We start from the raw sequence: 16,987 nt of genomic DNA on the forward strand, positions 1-16,987 counted from the left end.
GGAAAATTTTATTATCTTACTGTAGATTTCATCTGAAGAAATGCTAGCTTCCACTTAAAGGTGAGCCCTGATGCAAAGCCGTCTGCAGCGTACCGAAATCCTCCTCTCCCTTCCCCCAATTAATATTTACTGACTCCCCCTCCCCGGCACATTGCTAGGTAGTGTAGCCGGCCTATAGCATTTTATAGAGTGGGAAGCAGATGCAGTCATTGCCTTCATGAAGGGCTGGTGGCGGAAACACACAAAAAGACTGACTTTTAAAGAGACTCATGTTTGTGCTCCTGTGGTTTCTTTCAAGAAACCCTTTCCTCGCAGATTTTTTTTTTAAGCATAAGTGTATTCTTTGAAGATTCTTACTTAAGAAGATTTAACAATGCATCATTCCATATTGCTTTGTGTCAAATTGTTTCATGTTAACATGTTTCATGTCCAGTCTCCCATGCACACTGTAAACTCTCTGAGGTCTAGGGCCATGTCTATTATTTCTTTTGTTTTTCCCCCATATCATCTACCACAGTTAGTGGTTCGGAATACACAGAATCGATTGACTCACAGAGATGGCCTATGAAAATCTCACCCTTTGTAAGACTTAAGAACTTGAAATATGCCTATTAGGAGCTTGGAAAGAGAGACTTTAGTCAGAGATTTTTAACCTAGGGTTCACAGACAGATTTTGGGGGGAGTATCTGTGAACTTAGCAATTTTAATAGTTTGGTGGTTTTATTTTAGTAGAATTGATTTTATTTGATACATTTAAGATATTATTCTGAGGAGTCCATAGGCTTTACCAGACGGCAGAGGGGAAAAAAGATTTAAGAACCCCTTGTCTAGACTGATCTAATCACTCGTGAGAAGAGTATAAGTTTCTTAAATTCTGTAATTGTTTAGAAATCATAGCTCTGTTTGGTAGCTGGGTCCACAGAAAATTTCAAGAGCACAGATGATGTCAAAAGATTCTTTAAAGAACTAATTATGTTCCCTCTCCGTGGTTTTCAAAAAATTTCTTTCTGAGACAAAGAAGAGGAAATTAAGTTGAATTTTTGACAACTATCTTTCTGCTTTAAAGAGAGGTTGCTGGTTTCTTCTGTAAGGGGACACTAGTAAAACTCAAGGGCCCAGCAGGTGACTTACATTTGGGTATTAGAGATGTTAGAGAGTATTAGAGCTGGAAGCGACCTTATAAATTTATAATATAGATAAACTAGTCCTACCTACTCATTTTACAGATGAAAGAATAGCTGTCCAAAGAAGGATAACAGGATTATAAGTCTAGAGTTGGGAAAGGACTTCAAAGGCCATGCAGTCCAATCTTTGCTTTTTACAGGGGAAGTGAGACCCAAAGTGGAGAGGGGGCTTGCCTAGAGCTATAACAGCTGATAGATAGCAGAACTGGGATTTAGACTGAGAACTTTCCATTAGGACATATTTCTGTGTATCTCTGGCAATAATGGTAGTTTAAATGCTTATTTGGGTTGCTATTTTCTAATTTGTTCTATGCTCATTATCAATAAAGAGAGCTGAGGAACGAGGCATTGTTTTGACCATTTAGTCATTTTAAAATCAATAACATCCTGCCTCAGACTTAACAAAAAAAAAAATTTACCTCCTTTTCCTGAAAAGAAAAAATAATTCTTAACACTACTTATTATATTGTTCTTTACCTTCTCCTGGAATAATATTTTCTCTTGAAAATCTGGCTATTTTCTTTCAAGTTTTTTTGTTATGTATTAAAATTGTTAATACATAATGATTTTATGTATTACAATTATAATACATAATACAAAACTCATCTCCTTCCATTCTTTTTTGGTGACAAAAGACTGTATTCAAATTCTGCCTCAGAGACTTACTAGCTATATAACTCTTTAGAGGCCACTTATCAACTCTCTACCTCGGTTTTTTCCTCTGTTAAAATGAGAATAGTAGCACCTATCCTTCCAGAGTTGATCCCCATATCAAATGGGAAAACATGTGTAAAATACTTTGCAAACTTTAAAGCCCCATATAAATGTAAGGTATCACCATCATCATTAGCATCATCACTATTTTCATCACCATCACCACCATCATCATCAATACGTCTAGGGTCCTTTGTTTCTTTCTATCGCCTCATCCTTTTTCTGTGCTTTTATATATAACATCTTGTTCTTCAGGGCTCTCAGGAGTTTGTGCCAAAAACCAACCCTTTAAAGTGTACATGTAACGTGTATCTCTAAACTACATAATTAATATAGACAAGCTTTTCTACTTTCCAGATTTTTTTAAGGCACAACCAAAGTACCACCTTTTACAAGAAGCCTTTCCTAATCATCTCAGGTCATGATGATGTCTTCCTTATGAAATGACTTTGCAGATATTTCCTCTTTATCTCTGTTAATGTTGTGACTTTTAGGAGGATGCAGATTCCTCAAGGCCAAAGACATTTGCTTTTGCTTTTAAGAAGGAAAGAGATAATAGGGTAAAAAGGTGGCAGTATGGCACAGTGAACAGTACCCAATCATCCCACAGCTTTGTAGCCTTTTGAATTATTTGTGCCTACTTCAGTGTCTTATCCATAATATATGCTTAATAAATGTAATAAATGTTGGTGCAATTGTTGTTGTTGAGTTATTTAGTTATGTCCAATTAGGTCCATGGGGTTTTCTTGGCAAAGATACTGGAATGGTTTGCCACTTCCTTTTCCATATATTCCATTTTACAGATTAGAATTGAGGCAAATAAGGGTTAAGTGATTTGTTCAAATTCACATAGCTAGTAAGCATCTGAGACCAGATTTGAACTAAGATCCTCCTGACTTCAAGTGAGTACTCTATCCACTATACTATCTAGCTGCCCTTAAGGGAATGGAGATATAGCTATTTATACATTTCTTCGTATCAGTGAAAACATAAAATTGTGACAGTATTGAACAATGTATAATTTATTTTTCAGGTGAGATCAAAAGAGCTTTGAGTGAGTTTGGGACCCAAACCTCTTAAATACAAAGCCATGGTCCTTTCCATTATGAGAAGAATTTTTAAATTCTCAATAAATTCTTTAGAAGTTGGTGGAGTTCTACATCCTTATGAGCCTTTCTGTATTCCCCAATTTAGCCCTCTCTTTTTTTCCCATTTTATTTTATTTTTTGATTTATTTTATTTTTAACTTATTAATAGCTTTTTATTTTTTTCAAATCCATGCAAAGATAGTTTTCAACATTCACCTTTGCAAAACCTTGTGCTCTAATTTCTTCTCCTTCCTCCCTCCATAGACAGCAAGCATTCAATATAGATTAAACATGTGCAGTTCTTCTAAACTTATTTCCATATTTCCATGTTGCACAAGAAAAATTAGATCAAAAAGAGAAAGAAAAAACATAAGCAAACAAACAACAACAAACGTGAAACTACTATGCTTTGATTCACATTCATTTTCCATAGTTCTCTCTCTGGATGCAAATAGCTTATTACATCACAGTCTATTGGAATTGACCTGAATCACCTCATTGTTGAAAAGAGCCAAGTCTCAAAATTAATCATCACATAATCTTGCTGTTGCCATGTACAATGGTCTCCTGGTCCTGCTCATTTAACTTAGCATCAGTTCGTGTAAGTCTCTTCAGGCTTTTCTGAAATCAGCCTGCTCATCTTTTTTTTTTTTTTAATAGAACAATAATATTCCATACCATTCATATGCCATAATTTATTCAGCTATTCCCCATCTGATGGGCATGCACTCAATTTCTAGTTCCTCGCCACCACAAAATACAGCTCCTCTTTTTTAAAGGTTGCAGCTGCTTACAAAGAAACTTTGTGACTTAAAGGTGTCACAGTCTCACCTCAGTGTCTATCCCCAGGTCCAATTAGATCAGGGTATTTGAGTTACATCTTTTCTCTGAGAAACAAACCGAGGATGAAGGACCTTTCTACCTAAGAGGAAGGAGGGGGAAGGGATTTTAGGGAGAGGTAATGACATTCAGGCACACCCAGAAACAAATCAATCAATTTAATTAAAGGAAGGATTATATTTGCTGCCTAGAACATTAGACAATGAGACAGAGACTGAAACTTCAGTTTCCTGTTTGTTAATAGTCTATCAACAGAATTCACTGTCAGTGTGACATAGATCTTAGTTCTCTGCCCTGTCCCTGTCAGTGACCTCAACTGATTAGAGAAAAATCGAAGAAGCATCTTTATCACTTGTCTTGACTCATCCCAGTTCTTTAAAAAAGATTTTTGGTTTCCTCAGTTCTTCAGGAAGCTGAGACCACAAAGCTTTTGATAGTGCAGGTTAAGATGAATTTTTCCTATCTTCAGAACTAGTTTTTTTAAATAGCAAATATGCTATACTTATATAGTAGGAGGATGCCATATAACAGAGTTTTAATGTTGCTTAGAGATCTTTAATGTTATTTAATAATGTTGGGTTATAGTGAATGAACAAAGGCAATAGCTTTTAAAACATTGAGTTATATTGCCTTTATTTGACATTATTTTTTCTAATTCTAAACCTTTTCCATTCTTCATTAAGTTGGTATCTTCCTTTTCAGATCATCTCCAAATTTATCTTGCATATCTCTTGTTTGTACACACTTGTTTTTATGTTGTTTTCCCTCTAGATTATAAGGTTCTTGAAGGCAGGGACTATTTTTGTCTCTTTTTTTGTATCATTGGCCCTTAGCCTGGTACAGAGTAGGTACATAATAAATTCTTGGTGATGATTTTGATCTGAAGTTAGGGCACAGACAAAGAAGGAAAACATGGCATAAGCATTTAAAAATTCATAGCTTGTTATTGTTCTTGAAAAGGACCATGATATTAGAAACGTGAATTGGATTTAAGTGAGGAAAGACTGTACAATGTGACCAACCTTACTTTCTTCTCCATCTGGTTCCAGTGGTCAGATATAGAAGAGGATGACTGGAAGTGGCCTTGGATGCAGTGGGGGACTTTAGCCTTTTTAAGTTAAGGTCTTCAATAGGCTCATAGCATGTAAAAAAAGAAACAATATGGACTTTTTCAACAATAATCAGAATAGAAAAGTAGATTGGTTCAGTCATATGAGTGTTATATTTGGAGTCAGAAATTTTTTTTTTCAGTCCAATCTCTTTGGGTTTTGGACCTCATGTTTTTATCTATAAAATGAGAGAACTGGACTAGAAAATTCTAGTCCAGTCAGTTCAGTCAATGATTTTTAGTCAGCTGTAATCTCTTGTTCTGTGAATTTCTGAAGTACTGAGAAAAGTTCTTTCTAATGCTAAAAAAAATTATCAAACTTAGGGAATCTACTACTTTGAGAATCAAGACAAGTTGTTGTACTGTGTGAATGGCTGAAAGAAGAATTTAGATAAGTTAATTAGGCTAACAGTGCCATAAAAGGTTATCAGGGAATATTAGGGTTGTTAGGGGGGATAGCTATTACTGCCTTTTTGTGTCAGACATCATGGAAAGAAATTATACTTTCTTTCATAAAACATTTCCTTGGAATGGCTGAACAAATTGTGGCATTTTATTCTGATGAAATATTATTATGCTACAAGAAATGACAAGTAGGATGGTTTCAGAAAAAGTTGGGAAGAATTACATAAACTGATGCAAAGTGAAGTGAACAGAACCAGGAGAACATTGTACATAGTAATAATAATCTTGATATTGATCAATTGTGAATGATTTAGCTATTTTTAGTAATATAATGACCTAAGACAGTTCAAAAGACTTAGGATGAAAAATACTATCCACCTCCAGAGAAAGGGTTAATGGAGTCTGAAGATAGATTGAAGAGTACATTTTTTTAACTTTCTTTATTTTTTCTTGTTTTTTGTTTTTTGATCTTTGTTCTCTTTTGCAACATGGCTAATATGGAAATATGTTTTGCATGTCTACACATGTATAATCTTTATCTAAGTTCTTGCCTTCTCAAGGAGGGGTGGGGAGGAGAAGGAAGGAAGGAAGAAATTTGGAACTTAAAAAACATTTTAAAATAGAATTTGAATTGCTTTTACTCTATAATTAAGAAAAAATAAAATAAAAACATTCTTTAAAACTAATCCCAAAAGATAATATATATTTTTTAAAAGTTAAAAAAAAATTCTAATAGAGTGATTATCAGATCTAGAACACTGGGCTGCATGTAAACTATTGATCTGATCCAGCAGACCATATTTTTATGCTACAGAGGTGAAAAATCATATAATCTTAAGACAGAAACTTTGAAGTAGCTAGTTCTAAACCTGATTGGACTGAACCCAGAGGTTTCCTTTTCTTCTTAAGATTTTTAGAGAAGAAAAATGTACCATCTCCTTATAAATTGTACTAGTTATAACTCATCCAATCAGGAAACTCTTTCTTGTGTCTAACTTAAAACATTATAATTGCAATTTAAATCTTTAAAGCCTCAGTGGCAAGGATAAATAAAAGAACACCAATGTCCTGATTACAGTTGTGTGTGTGGATATACATATATACATATATGTATATAGTTGAAGTCTCAGTTGTAATATTTCTGTCCTTGAAGATCTACCTTTAAACAAATATGTAAATTTGTCCAGGACAACTATAGTTGTCTATTGGTTTTTACTAAGAATTTGAATTCAGGACTTCCTGACTCCACTGTGCCATTTTGTTAGTGAAACAGTTTGCCCAATGTCAAACAGATGGTAAGTGAAAGGCAGAGTTCTTTCTGTGGTACTTCTTTTTTCTCATATCTAGATTAAATGCTCCTAATTCCTTTAATTTATAGTCATAGTATAACTTTTGTAAGCTAGTCATCTGAATTGCTTTTACATTTTGAAGTTTTTTACATTTTCCTTGGTTTTGAAATTTCATATGAAATTGCTTTTATTCTTATTTTGTATAAAGAAAGAAATGGACTTTAGGAAAAGTTAGCTGACTTTTTAAAATGTTGTAGCAAATTAAGATAAAGAAAAGGTTAGCTTCTGAGTTCTAGCTTAAAGTCTAGGTACTTAATTCAAGAGTCTGAACTGTCTCTAGTTTCTTTCATTTATTGAGAATTTTGCTTGAGCATAATCTTTTGTTTTATAAGAGTGCTTTTCAGGGCAGTTAGGAATCATACTCTTCCCAGCTGAAGATTATGTACCATTTCTCTGAATAGTGAATTACATTAATGATGCAAGGCAGGAAAGTATGTCAATATCAGATATAACAACTGCCAGTCACTCAGATTTGAAACACTGCCAACAGAAGTTCATTACATTTAATGATCAAATATCCCTCAGATTTCTAAAAGGAGAGTTTATATTAACCATTTATTTTGCTGAGCCTTAATATTAACAAAAAACCTTAAGGGGTTAATTCCCTTAAAGATAAATTGAATAGGATTCCCATATATGCCTATATATTTACAGATATCCATTTTTGGATTTTTTTAAATTCAAGGAAACATGCTCCATTTAGATAGCTCTTCAAATAAATTATGCCCTAACTGAGCAAATAAACAATAAGTAGCTGGAAGTACTTTGTGTGTGGAAAAGCAAGGAGTGGGATGGTTCAAGGCTAGATCTCTTTCAGAAAACTCATCTTCATATATACTCATTTCTTCAAACCCAAGTTCTACTGTAGTGGTATTTTATAAAGCAGTAACTGAACTTAATCCCTTTCAAATAAAGGTCTCTGATTTGGGGGATAGGGAAGCAAGAGGAGAAAAGCAAATTTTTTTCCTGATCCATAAGAGCTGATTCAGACGTAAACTTAAGTGTGGAAAATATCCCTACTGTATGCATGAACTCTAACAAATTAACTTGTGATAAGTTAGGACATGTTTGGCTTCTTTTTGTTTTTTTCATCACTGCTTAAAAAATGTCTATTACAGAAGTTTGGTCTTAGTCTTGAAACACTAACCCTTACCTAAAAGCAAAGTTATTAGAAAAACTTCATTTTGGAATCATATAGTATACTTACTTTGTCTTTTTTGGGTTGTATACTACCATTTTCCTCAGTCTACTCAGCTTTAAGATATTCCCTCTGAAGAATCTGTTGTAGTACATCAAAAGACATTGTCAGCTTTCATTGGCTAAGCCCCACCAGTTGGCGGCCCATTATTACTATTATTATTGCAGTGACTGTAGGTAACAGTAGGCCACATTCCAAACATATGACATCTTTGGGGCAAATGCTAATGGGATTAAAAACACTTTTCCCAGCCTCCTCTTTTGGGTCATTTTCTCCAAGTCAGACACCCAAGTGCTTTATGTTGAAGTCAAATAATGAAGGGGCTCCTTAGCTCTCTTAATGGTAGCAGGCTTCAAAATGCAATTATGTCTTTTTCCTTAAAGATAGTTTTCAAGTTCAGTGATAGCAAAAGAAAAATTTATACTGTACCTCTGCCTCCTTGCATTTCCCCTCCTTCCCCTACCCCCCAAAAACCCTGCACCTTATTACCCAACTGTGAAATGGAACCGTGTGATTTTATATAAGAACAAAGGAGAATCAACAAATATATTGGTCAGATAAGAAGTGCTTTGGAGACCATTTTACTTACATACTTAAGCAATTCAGAAAATTAATTAATTCAGAAAATTTAGGTTAATTCAGAAAAGCCTAAAAAGGATTTTGCCAATTGAATTATGCCAGTGAAGGACCAGGAACAGTCTCAAGATGTGTTATAAATTACTGTTTTCATTGTAAATAGAAAATCTCAGGGTTAGGTTGGGTTGGGGGTATGGAGTAGTCATTCCTTATTCTCATCTTTCCTACTTTATTTTTCCTAAATTTTATGATGATATCCATGTTTACCAAGGTTTTAGTTTCTGGTATCATAAATCTTTTTTTTTTTCTGTTTCTTTTCTCTTTCCCCTCCTAGACCCTAGGCAGGCACAGTCATCCCCTCCATGGTCATATGACCAGTCATACCCATCCTACCTGAGCCAGATGACATCACCATCCATTCATTCCACCACCCCTCTGTCCTCCACCCGGGGTACGGGGCTTCCTGCCATCACCGATGTGCCCAGACGAATTTCAGGTAAAGATTGTATTTCAATTAAAATCCAGAAACACATAGTGGCATAGTGGAGATGGAAACAAATTGGGCCGAGATGACCTTGTAAAAACTTAGAATAATTCTCTGTTTTGAAGGGGAGTGGGGAAAGGTGTGGCAACATGGAAGTTAGGTTTCCAAAATGTGAGGGTCAGGTACCTCTAAATTTTAAGAGTCAGCAAGAAATGAAAACTTATCAAATATTAGTGTCATTTTCTTAAGATGGTACTTCCTTAGCACTTATTTTATTATCTTGCTGAATACTATTCACTGTGGGAAATCCCATCTGATAAGCAGGGGTTTTTTCCCCCAAAAAAAGCCTCTCTTACCCCAAACCTCCTTCTGCTTCTGTTACTTTCTTTGCTTTCCCCACCTAAATTCAACTAAATACAGGATTACAGATTGATGACATAACCCTCTATTTATTTCTTCTTTAGGTCCTAAACGCTTCCTCTTTTAAAATCCCAGGAGTTCAAGGAAGCCAGTTCCCTGAGAACTCATGTGTGCTTAAGATTCTTATCAGAAACTGGTCTAGTCACTTCAGGCTGCAGTTACCCTGCAGACATTGAAAAAAGTTATGTGGCCTCAGACTGATCAAAGTAGAGAGGCAGCTTTTTCTTAGGAATCCATACAAAACATATCATACTTCTGTCTGTTGCAGCATCATATGTACAAGCGCTTGTGCTTCCATCCTCTGAAAGGCACTGCAAAGACTCCTGGGACACAGTCAAGTTGCCTATTTTAAACAGTCAGGTGGTCCTCTTTATCTCAGATAATCCATTTTTTTTTTTTTTAAATCACCAGGAAGGGTCCCATGAAGATTGCTGACAGGCAGTAAGAGAAAGGTTGAAGAGCCTCTGGCTAAACAACAGTGTGTATCATATGAATCAAGCAAGTCTCAATTTTCTAAAATAACAACAAACACCAAAACAAAGACCAGAAAGAATTGGATTCTGTGTCTGACTTCCTGTGTTTGCCAGACACTGTTCCCCATCCAAGTTTTCAGGCCCCATACACCTGTTTGACTCCTGGCCAGGTTAATTTCTTTCTTTCTTTCTTTTTCTTTGTGTCCCTGTCTCTGTTTCTCTCTGTCTGTCTGTCTCTCTCTCATTTTCTGCAAAGCTCGCAGCCGTTATTCACTCCGCTGAGTTGCATCACTGACAAGTTGAACCTCCGCCAGCAGGCTTGCAGGTTTTGATTAGTTCAGACTCCTTTATTTCTTTCAACTTGGGAGGAGGGAAAGCTTTGTTTCTCAAGCAAATAGCAGGAAAAGTTCTCTCTGGTCCTAGTGCACACCATATTTTCTGCAGCAGATGGCTTCTCTTGGGGGTGAGTAGGGAGGGAAGTGGGTTTGGGGTGGCAGGGGACAGAGTTCTTTGGAAAACAACATGTCACTGTTTTTCATTGTTACAATTGGTATACATATTTCCGAAGTCATATAACATAAAAATAGACATATTCTCTGTTTATTGGGATCTCCATCTCATTTAGGCAGATAGAAAACATAGAAGAAAGATGAGTATTTAAATGGAATTGAAGGCTTGAGTGTATGATAACAGTGAGTCTCTACTGACTCTCTTCCTTCTGAAAGAGTAGGGTGTTTTTTTTTTTTTTGAACAATGCCATATTAATTTGACTTGCATAATATAGACTTGTTTCTATTTGGGTCCCCTATTTCCATTAATCTGTCCAGCTCTTTGTAGGTAAAACAGTTAGATTTGGCCATGTGACTTCCTGAAAAACCTAAGAGAACCTCTAGTTGTGAATAAAATAGCTGGAAAATTAACTACCTGAGGGATTTACTTATGAGGGGTATTCCTTATATAAAAGTACAAGAACGTAGGGATAAAAGAAAAACCCAACTATCAACTACTAAGAAAGCCAACAATGAAAAGAATCCATATATGTGATAATTAAGACGGCTTGGCATTCTAGTTAGTTAAGAGTGTTTCCAATCCCCTTAAAATGAATAGTGTTTAAAGCATCACGAAATAGTTACACATACACATTCCCATTCTACAGGGAAGAAAGGTGTTGCCAGAAATTGACTCATGAGCCAGCCTCATATTGACCCAGGGCAAGAGTGGAGAACAAGTCTCTGCTTTAAACTAGTTTTGAACTGAATTTAGTCCAGTTTCTTCCCACCTTCTCTAACATTTCCTTGAATCATTACAAGAGAAATACTTTAATGCCCAGGTGAGAGGTGCTGTATAAACATTTAATAAAATAGAACAGAAAATCCCTCCTGTCAGCATATGGTATAAAAGGAAGAAACAATTGGACTTAAGCTGTCAGGAAGCTGGAGGAACCCCGATACATCCAGTCTTGGTTCCAGGTAGGGAGAGTGCTTACGGGAGTTACATTGGGCAGAATTATTTGGTGCAGTTGCCATTTTGAATTCTCTCCTAATTGTTCCTTTGCATTCTTGGTACCCTTATGTAACATCTGAAGAACACTATGCCCATAAAAACCATTTCTTTCAGGGACTCATGTGCAAATAGGATGAGCCATGTATTTTTTTAAGGAAATATAATGTATCTAGTGCTAACCTTGAGAAGACCATATCATAGCACTCTTATAAGTGAGACTACCTTATAATGAGACAGTCCATTAACTAAATCTGTTTGGATGGAATATATAAATGATAGAATATATAGATATACCATATAATTGGTTTAGTGATCAGTTTTTCATCCCTTACTTAGAGGATGACTATTAGTATGTAAAAAAAAAAGAATTTGATATAAAATTCCTTTAAATATAGTTCTTAAGTGCATTCACATAATTGCTTATTGGCTATCCTTTAATAAAAAATCATTTTATTTCATTGTATTATGCCCTAAAAATATTCACAGAATAGCCATATTGAAATCTGGTGCTGAAATCATGGTACTACTAGGTTATTTCTTATTGATTTTAGTTATGACAAGGGAATGTCAGAATAAGGAAGGGAGAACCACACACACACACACACACACACACACACACACACACACACGTCCATTCATTGTCCCCATAATAATGATAACATTCACACAGTATTTTTGATGTTCAAAGCATTTGTGACACTTGACACCAAGATTTATAATTATTTCTCTGGAGCCCATTACTAGATAATATATAAATAAAGAATTACTGACTTTTCAAAAGAAAATTATGTTATTACTGTACTTTAAAAAGAAACATTGTTTCTTATTAGTCTGATACTTCAGCTTGGGTATCAGAACTTGAGATCTTGCAAACTACATGCCAGGAAACTCTAAGTATACTTATTTGGGGGGATGAGGTGGGTGAACATGTCTTTCTAAGTTTGTTCCACACTCATTATGTAGTCTGCAGATGGTGCTGTGAGGTCTCCAGAGTGTGGTCCTTTGAATTGAATGGTGGTCTTCAAGAACTTCATAATATAGTGGAAAGAGCACTTGATTTTTCATCAAAAGAACTGGGGTTAAATCCCAGCACTGCTACTTCCTGCCGATTGGATTTCAGAAAAGTCACTTTCTTTCTCTGGGACCCATTTTATTCCTTTGTAAAATGAGGGGTGTTATAGGCTCTAATCTATAAGATCTTTTCAGTCTTTAATGCTCTTTCCAATTCTAAATTTTATAATCTTTTGCCTAATTCTGACACTTTACTGCAGGTCTCTCTGAGATGTAAAGAAGAATCAGAGTTGAAAGTCAGTGGGCTAATCTGGGGGAGAGAGTGGAGGGAGAGGAGAAAAGTCGGAACAGAAGTGAGTGCAAGGAATAATTATAAAAAAAATTACCCAGGCATGGGTTCTGTCAATAAAAAGTTATAATTATGAAAAAAAAAAAAGAAAGAAAGTCACTGGGCTAGAAAGAAAATGCCTTAGATTGAGTAGTGTTGTTTCTCCATTCTGGAGGAGGACACTCATTCCACAACCTGTAGAGAGAAATAAAAATCCTTGGGAGAAGGACCGTATTTTTTTCTTTGAAACAAATACTTTTGCACCTTAGCTCCTTTTCATGATGTTTAAATATCTAAGCAGAACAAGTTAAAAATCTAAACATTCATTAAGCTCCTACTAGAGCATCTCACAAGCAACTGAGTTTATAAAATCCCAAACAAAATAGCTCCTGCTCACAAAGAGCTGAGCTTGCAGTCCATTGGGAGGAAACAACTATTCACGGATAGCTAAGAAACAAACAAGATTAGAAACAAACAAGATAAGAAACACTAAGAAGCAAAGAAAATCCAATTAGTCAATCATTTGTGAAGTAATTGCTTTGTGCCATATAGTGTTCTAACCACTGAGGATACTGAGATAAAAGTAAAGCATCCCTTTGCCCTAAAGGTTCTTACATGTAGACATATAGAGAAATGCAAACTATATATAAAGATAAGGGTACTAAAAAATCCAGGGAATGGGGAATCAGGGGAGGATACATCAAGAATAAGGATAGAGAAAAAGCCATTGGAATGGACAATGGGAGTATTTGCAAGTATTCATGATTCCCATTTTGCTACAGAATAAACTGAGCTGCAGGATAGGATGCAGTTTAGGGAAGCTGTATGGAAGCTTTGGGATGAACAATGGTAGAAGGAGGAACCACAACCATGGAAATCACAGGATCTATCAGAGTATTGAAGTATAAGAATTAACAATTCCCTTAAATAGCCAACCACACAGGACCTTTGAAGGCATTTCTTCTACTAAGCTCTAGTATCTTGAAAGGTCAACCCAATCAACTAAATGAATCGAATTATGACAAACAAAATGTTTTTAGTACAATCACAGAATCTAGAAATTGCTGGTGGAAAATCCCCATCTGGTCATCTGAGGCCTGGGAAGATGTTATTATTGTTTTTCCTTCTTCAGGGATTGGGGGAGTATTAACCAAACATTATTGGGTCTAAGTAATTTAAAATAAGCCCATGACCAACTTCTACTACATATTGTGGGTCAGTTTCTGGGATCATAGATTTAAAGATGGACAAGATATTAGAAGTAAGGATCATGGAATAGTGTAAAGAAGTGGGGTTCAGACCCTACTGATTTTGTGACATTGAGCAGATTACTTCACCTCAGTGGGCCTCAGTTTCCTTACCTATAAAATGAAGGGTTTGGGCTAGATAGCCTCTGATGTCTCTTCCAACTCTGAATCTATGATCCTGTGATTCCAATATCCTCTAGTTCAGCAAACTCTTAACCTTTTTTGGAATCATGTACTCTCTGGCAAAGCTCAGGGACCCTTCTCTGACGCATGCTACTAAATGTACAACGATTCATGTGATTACAAGGAAAACCAATCATATGGAAATAGTTACAAAAACATTTTTAAAAACAAGTTCGTGGGTACCAGGTTAAGAACTCTTGGTCAAGCCTAATTCCCTCATTTTATAGAGAAGACGGGTTATAAATGGTAGAGCTAAGAATTTTCTCATTCCAATCCCTGTATTCTTGCTGCTCATTCTGATCCTACGGTAATGTACTACACATAAGCCAATATTAGCTTTGGACAGGATCAGTTCTTATTTCTTAAGGATACCCCCTAAAAAACTAGAACTACAAAACTGTAACAATCAACCTCTGAAAGCCAAAGTGAAAACTTAATGAAAATATAGGTTGTTTGTTTTTGTTTTCTGTTTTTGTGTTTTACTCTGGAGACAACCCTGCTTTTTAGTCGACACCTGCTTGATAGACACACCTTTGGCATGGAAGCCACAGGGCAAGTAATTAAGTTTAATAAGAGCCACTCTTATTTTGAAGCAGCCCTCATTTAAAGCCACGGGGGAAGTTGTTAAACTTAATGGACCCTAAACAAAAGCATTCAAGACATTAACAAGTTGAGTGTTTGACATTTTTTTTTTCTCTTTTATATGGACTGTGATTGCTTTAGTATCTCTGCATTCTTAAAAGTTCCTTGATTTCACTAGCCAAAAAAACTCAAAAAAAAAAAAAAAGAGAGAGAGAGAGAAAGAGAAAGAGAAAGAAAAGAAAAGAAAAGGTAAGCTGACCTGCTGGCTCAAACTGCAGAAATGTTTGCAGCTAGCTCTCTGCTTTGCACTGGGTGGTACTGGGGAAGCAGCAGTAGAGGAGACCCTTTTATCTTTGCAGAATGACTTGGGGACAGTGAAAACGAGGAGTGTTCATGGATGTTCCACTAACTCAGGCAGGTTGAGTTGTCATGGCTTGAGTAAGTGTTTGTGTAGAGTTTCTAGGACTCAGAATGAAACCAGTGTGCACTATATGATTTTGGTTTCATACGTGTTTCTCTTCCGTGGTTTGTATGAGGTTTCATTTCTGTCATATATAAAACCACTCTTGCATAGGAGAAAGATTTAGTCATGAAAAGAGTCAAACCTGCTCGGAGTGGGGGAATATTTATGCATTTCATGGACAGTCATCCCCAAAAGAAACCTGAGGATTTTGTTTTAATTCAGGCAAATTTTTCAGGGTTGTTGTAAAAAGAAAGATTCTATGTATTCTCACAATAGTTTTCGATGGGAGGAAAGGGGAGCTAGAGAGTAGGGTAAGTGTCATTTAACTTAAATTTTAGACTCCACTTCAAAGATTCTATGAATTTGACTTAACCCTTAGGTTAGCTGTGTGACAGTTATCTTAGGTGTAAAATGGCTTAATAGGAATTGTCCTTTTACAGGTGTCTCAGTGCATGATATAAGAAATGATATAATGCTTAGTAGGACTCTGAAAATTCCGAGAAGTCATGCTCTTGATTGCAAGCTTAAAAGAGAGTACTTTATAAACATTTTAGGTAAATGTTAGAAATGATTACAGAGAATAGGAAGGTATGAAAAAGTCAACTTATTCTGCTCATTTACAAGACATGAAAATTGTGGTAAACCCACTGGTATTTTTAAAAAGTCAAGTATGACCTCATTCCACCTTAGAATTCTTACTCCCCATTTTCTTCTGTTATAGATTTTTTTTAAAGTGATATCCCATGATAGAAAAACTTATCAGGCATTCCTTGCTAGGAATACTTCCTTTGTGATAGACATTTTCAGCAGATGGCCCAGATGGTTGTCTCTTCCATCCTTAGCTGGTTTAAAGCATTTTTGCATTTAATTAGTAGTTCTTTGGAGTTGCAAAAAGACATTTATTTCCATCTCTTCAGCAACAAGAGTCAGATGAATTAAAAGTTCTTTCATGTAGGTGAACAACAACAAAAATATATCACTTCCAATTTCTATCCAACCTACAAATATTTAAGTGACAGATGAAAATCATAACTTTAGAACTGGAAGGGAACTTAGCAGTCACCTAGTCCAACCTCCTCCTTTTCTGTTTGAAGAATACTTTGTCACAAGTGCTCAGTCACACAATAAGTAAGCAACAGAGCAGAAGTTTAAAGTATTTCTGATTGACTCCAACCCTGGTGCCCTGTACTAATGTACCCTTAAAGCCCTATACTAGATTTTAGGGAGACAGTGACAAAACAAAACAAAATAAAACAAAACCAAAAACCTAGTTACTGCCCTCAAGTTCCTTGTGTTCTACTGGCACCCAAGTACCTTTATTTATTTTTTAAACTTTGGAGAACTCCAAGAAATGATAATATAGACAGGAAACCACCATTCTGGAGGAGAGAGAAGAGGAGAGGATGGGGAAAGACAAGACAAAAGGTTATAGAAAAATCATGAGATCGTTGCACCATTGTCACCCATCTATAGAAAGCACAGGGAGATGAGTCAGCCATTTGTTTGGCAATGGATAATGGGGAAAAGGTACTTGAGGAGTACAGGGAAAGGAGGCACGCTAACTGGCTGAATGTTTTGATCATTTCAAATTATATGTTAGGCACATTTTAAATGATATATTTCAAAATGGCAAGGTTTTCACTTTTGATCCCTTTCTGGTGACCTAAGCACCTTTTAACCCTGAAATGAATACCTAAATCTGCTCTAAGAGGTTGTCTTGAGAGGAATCGATTCTAGAGAATGAAACTCTTGATTTCTGGAGAGATAGAAAGTTGAGTGCTTTGCTTCTTGGGCTTCCTGGTATTGTTCTAAATTACACTTTGTTAATCTC

At 35.8% G+C, this 16,987-nt stretch overlaps 1 protein-coding gene across 2 annotated transcripts in view; it reads left to right on the forward strand.

The window, feature by feature from the left end:
- The window catches only part of RUNX2 (RUNX family transcription factor 2), a 456,664-nt gene that overhangs the window by 201,129 nt on the left and 238,548 nt on the right, over positions 1–16,987 (forward strand). For both annotated transcript variants that reach the window (XM_051997072.1, XM_051997071.1), the window contains one exon: positions 8,797–8,958. In XM_051997072.1, the coding sequence (XP_051853032.1) occupies positions 8,797–8,958 (162 nt within the window). The remainder of the gene's footprint in view (positions 1–8,796; positions 8,959–16,987) is intronic.

The sequence above is a fragment of the Antechinus flavipes genome, chromosome 4 (assembly GCF_016432865.1).
Source record: "Antechinus flavipes isolate AdamAnt ecotype Samford, QLD, Australia chromosome 4, AdamAnt_v2, whole genome shotgun sequence".
NCBI lineage: Eukaryota > Metazoa > Chordata > Mammalia > Dasyuromorphia > Dasyuridae > Antechinus > Antechinus flavipes.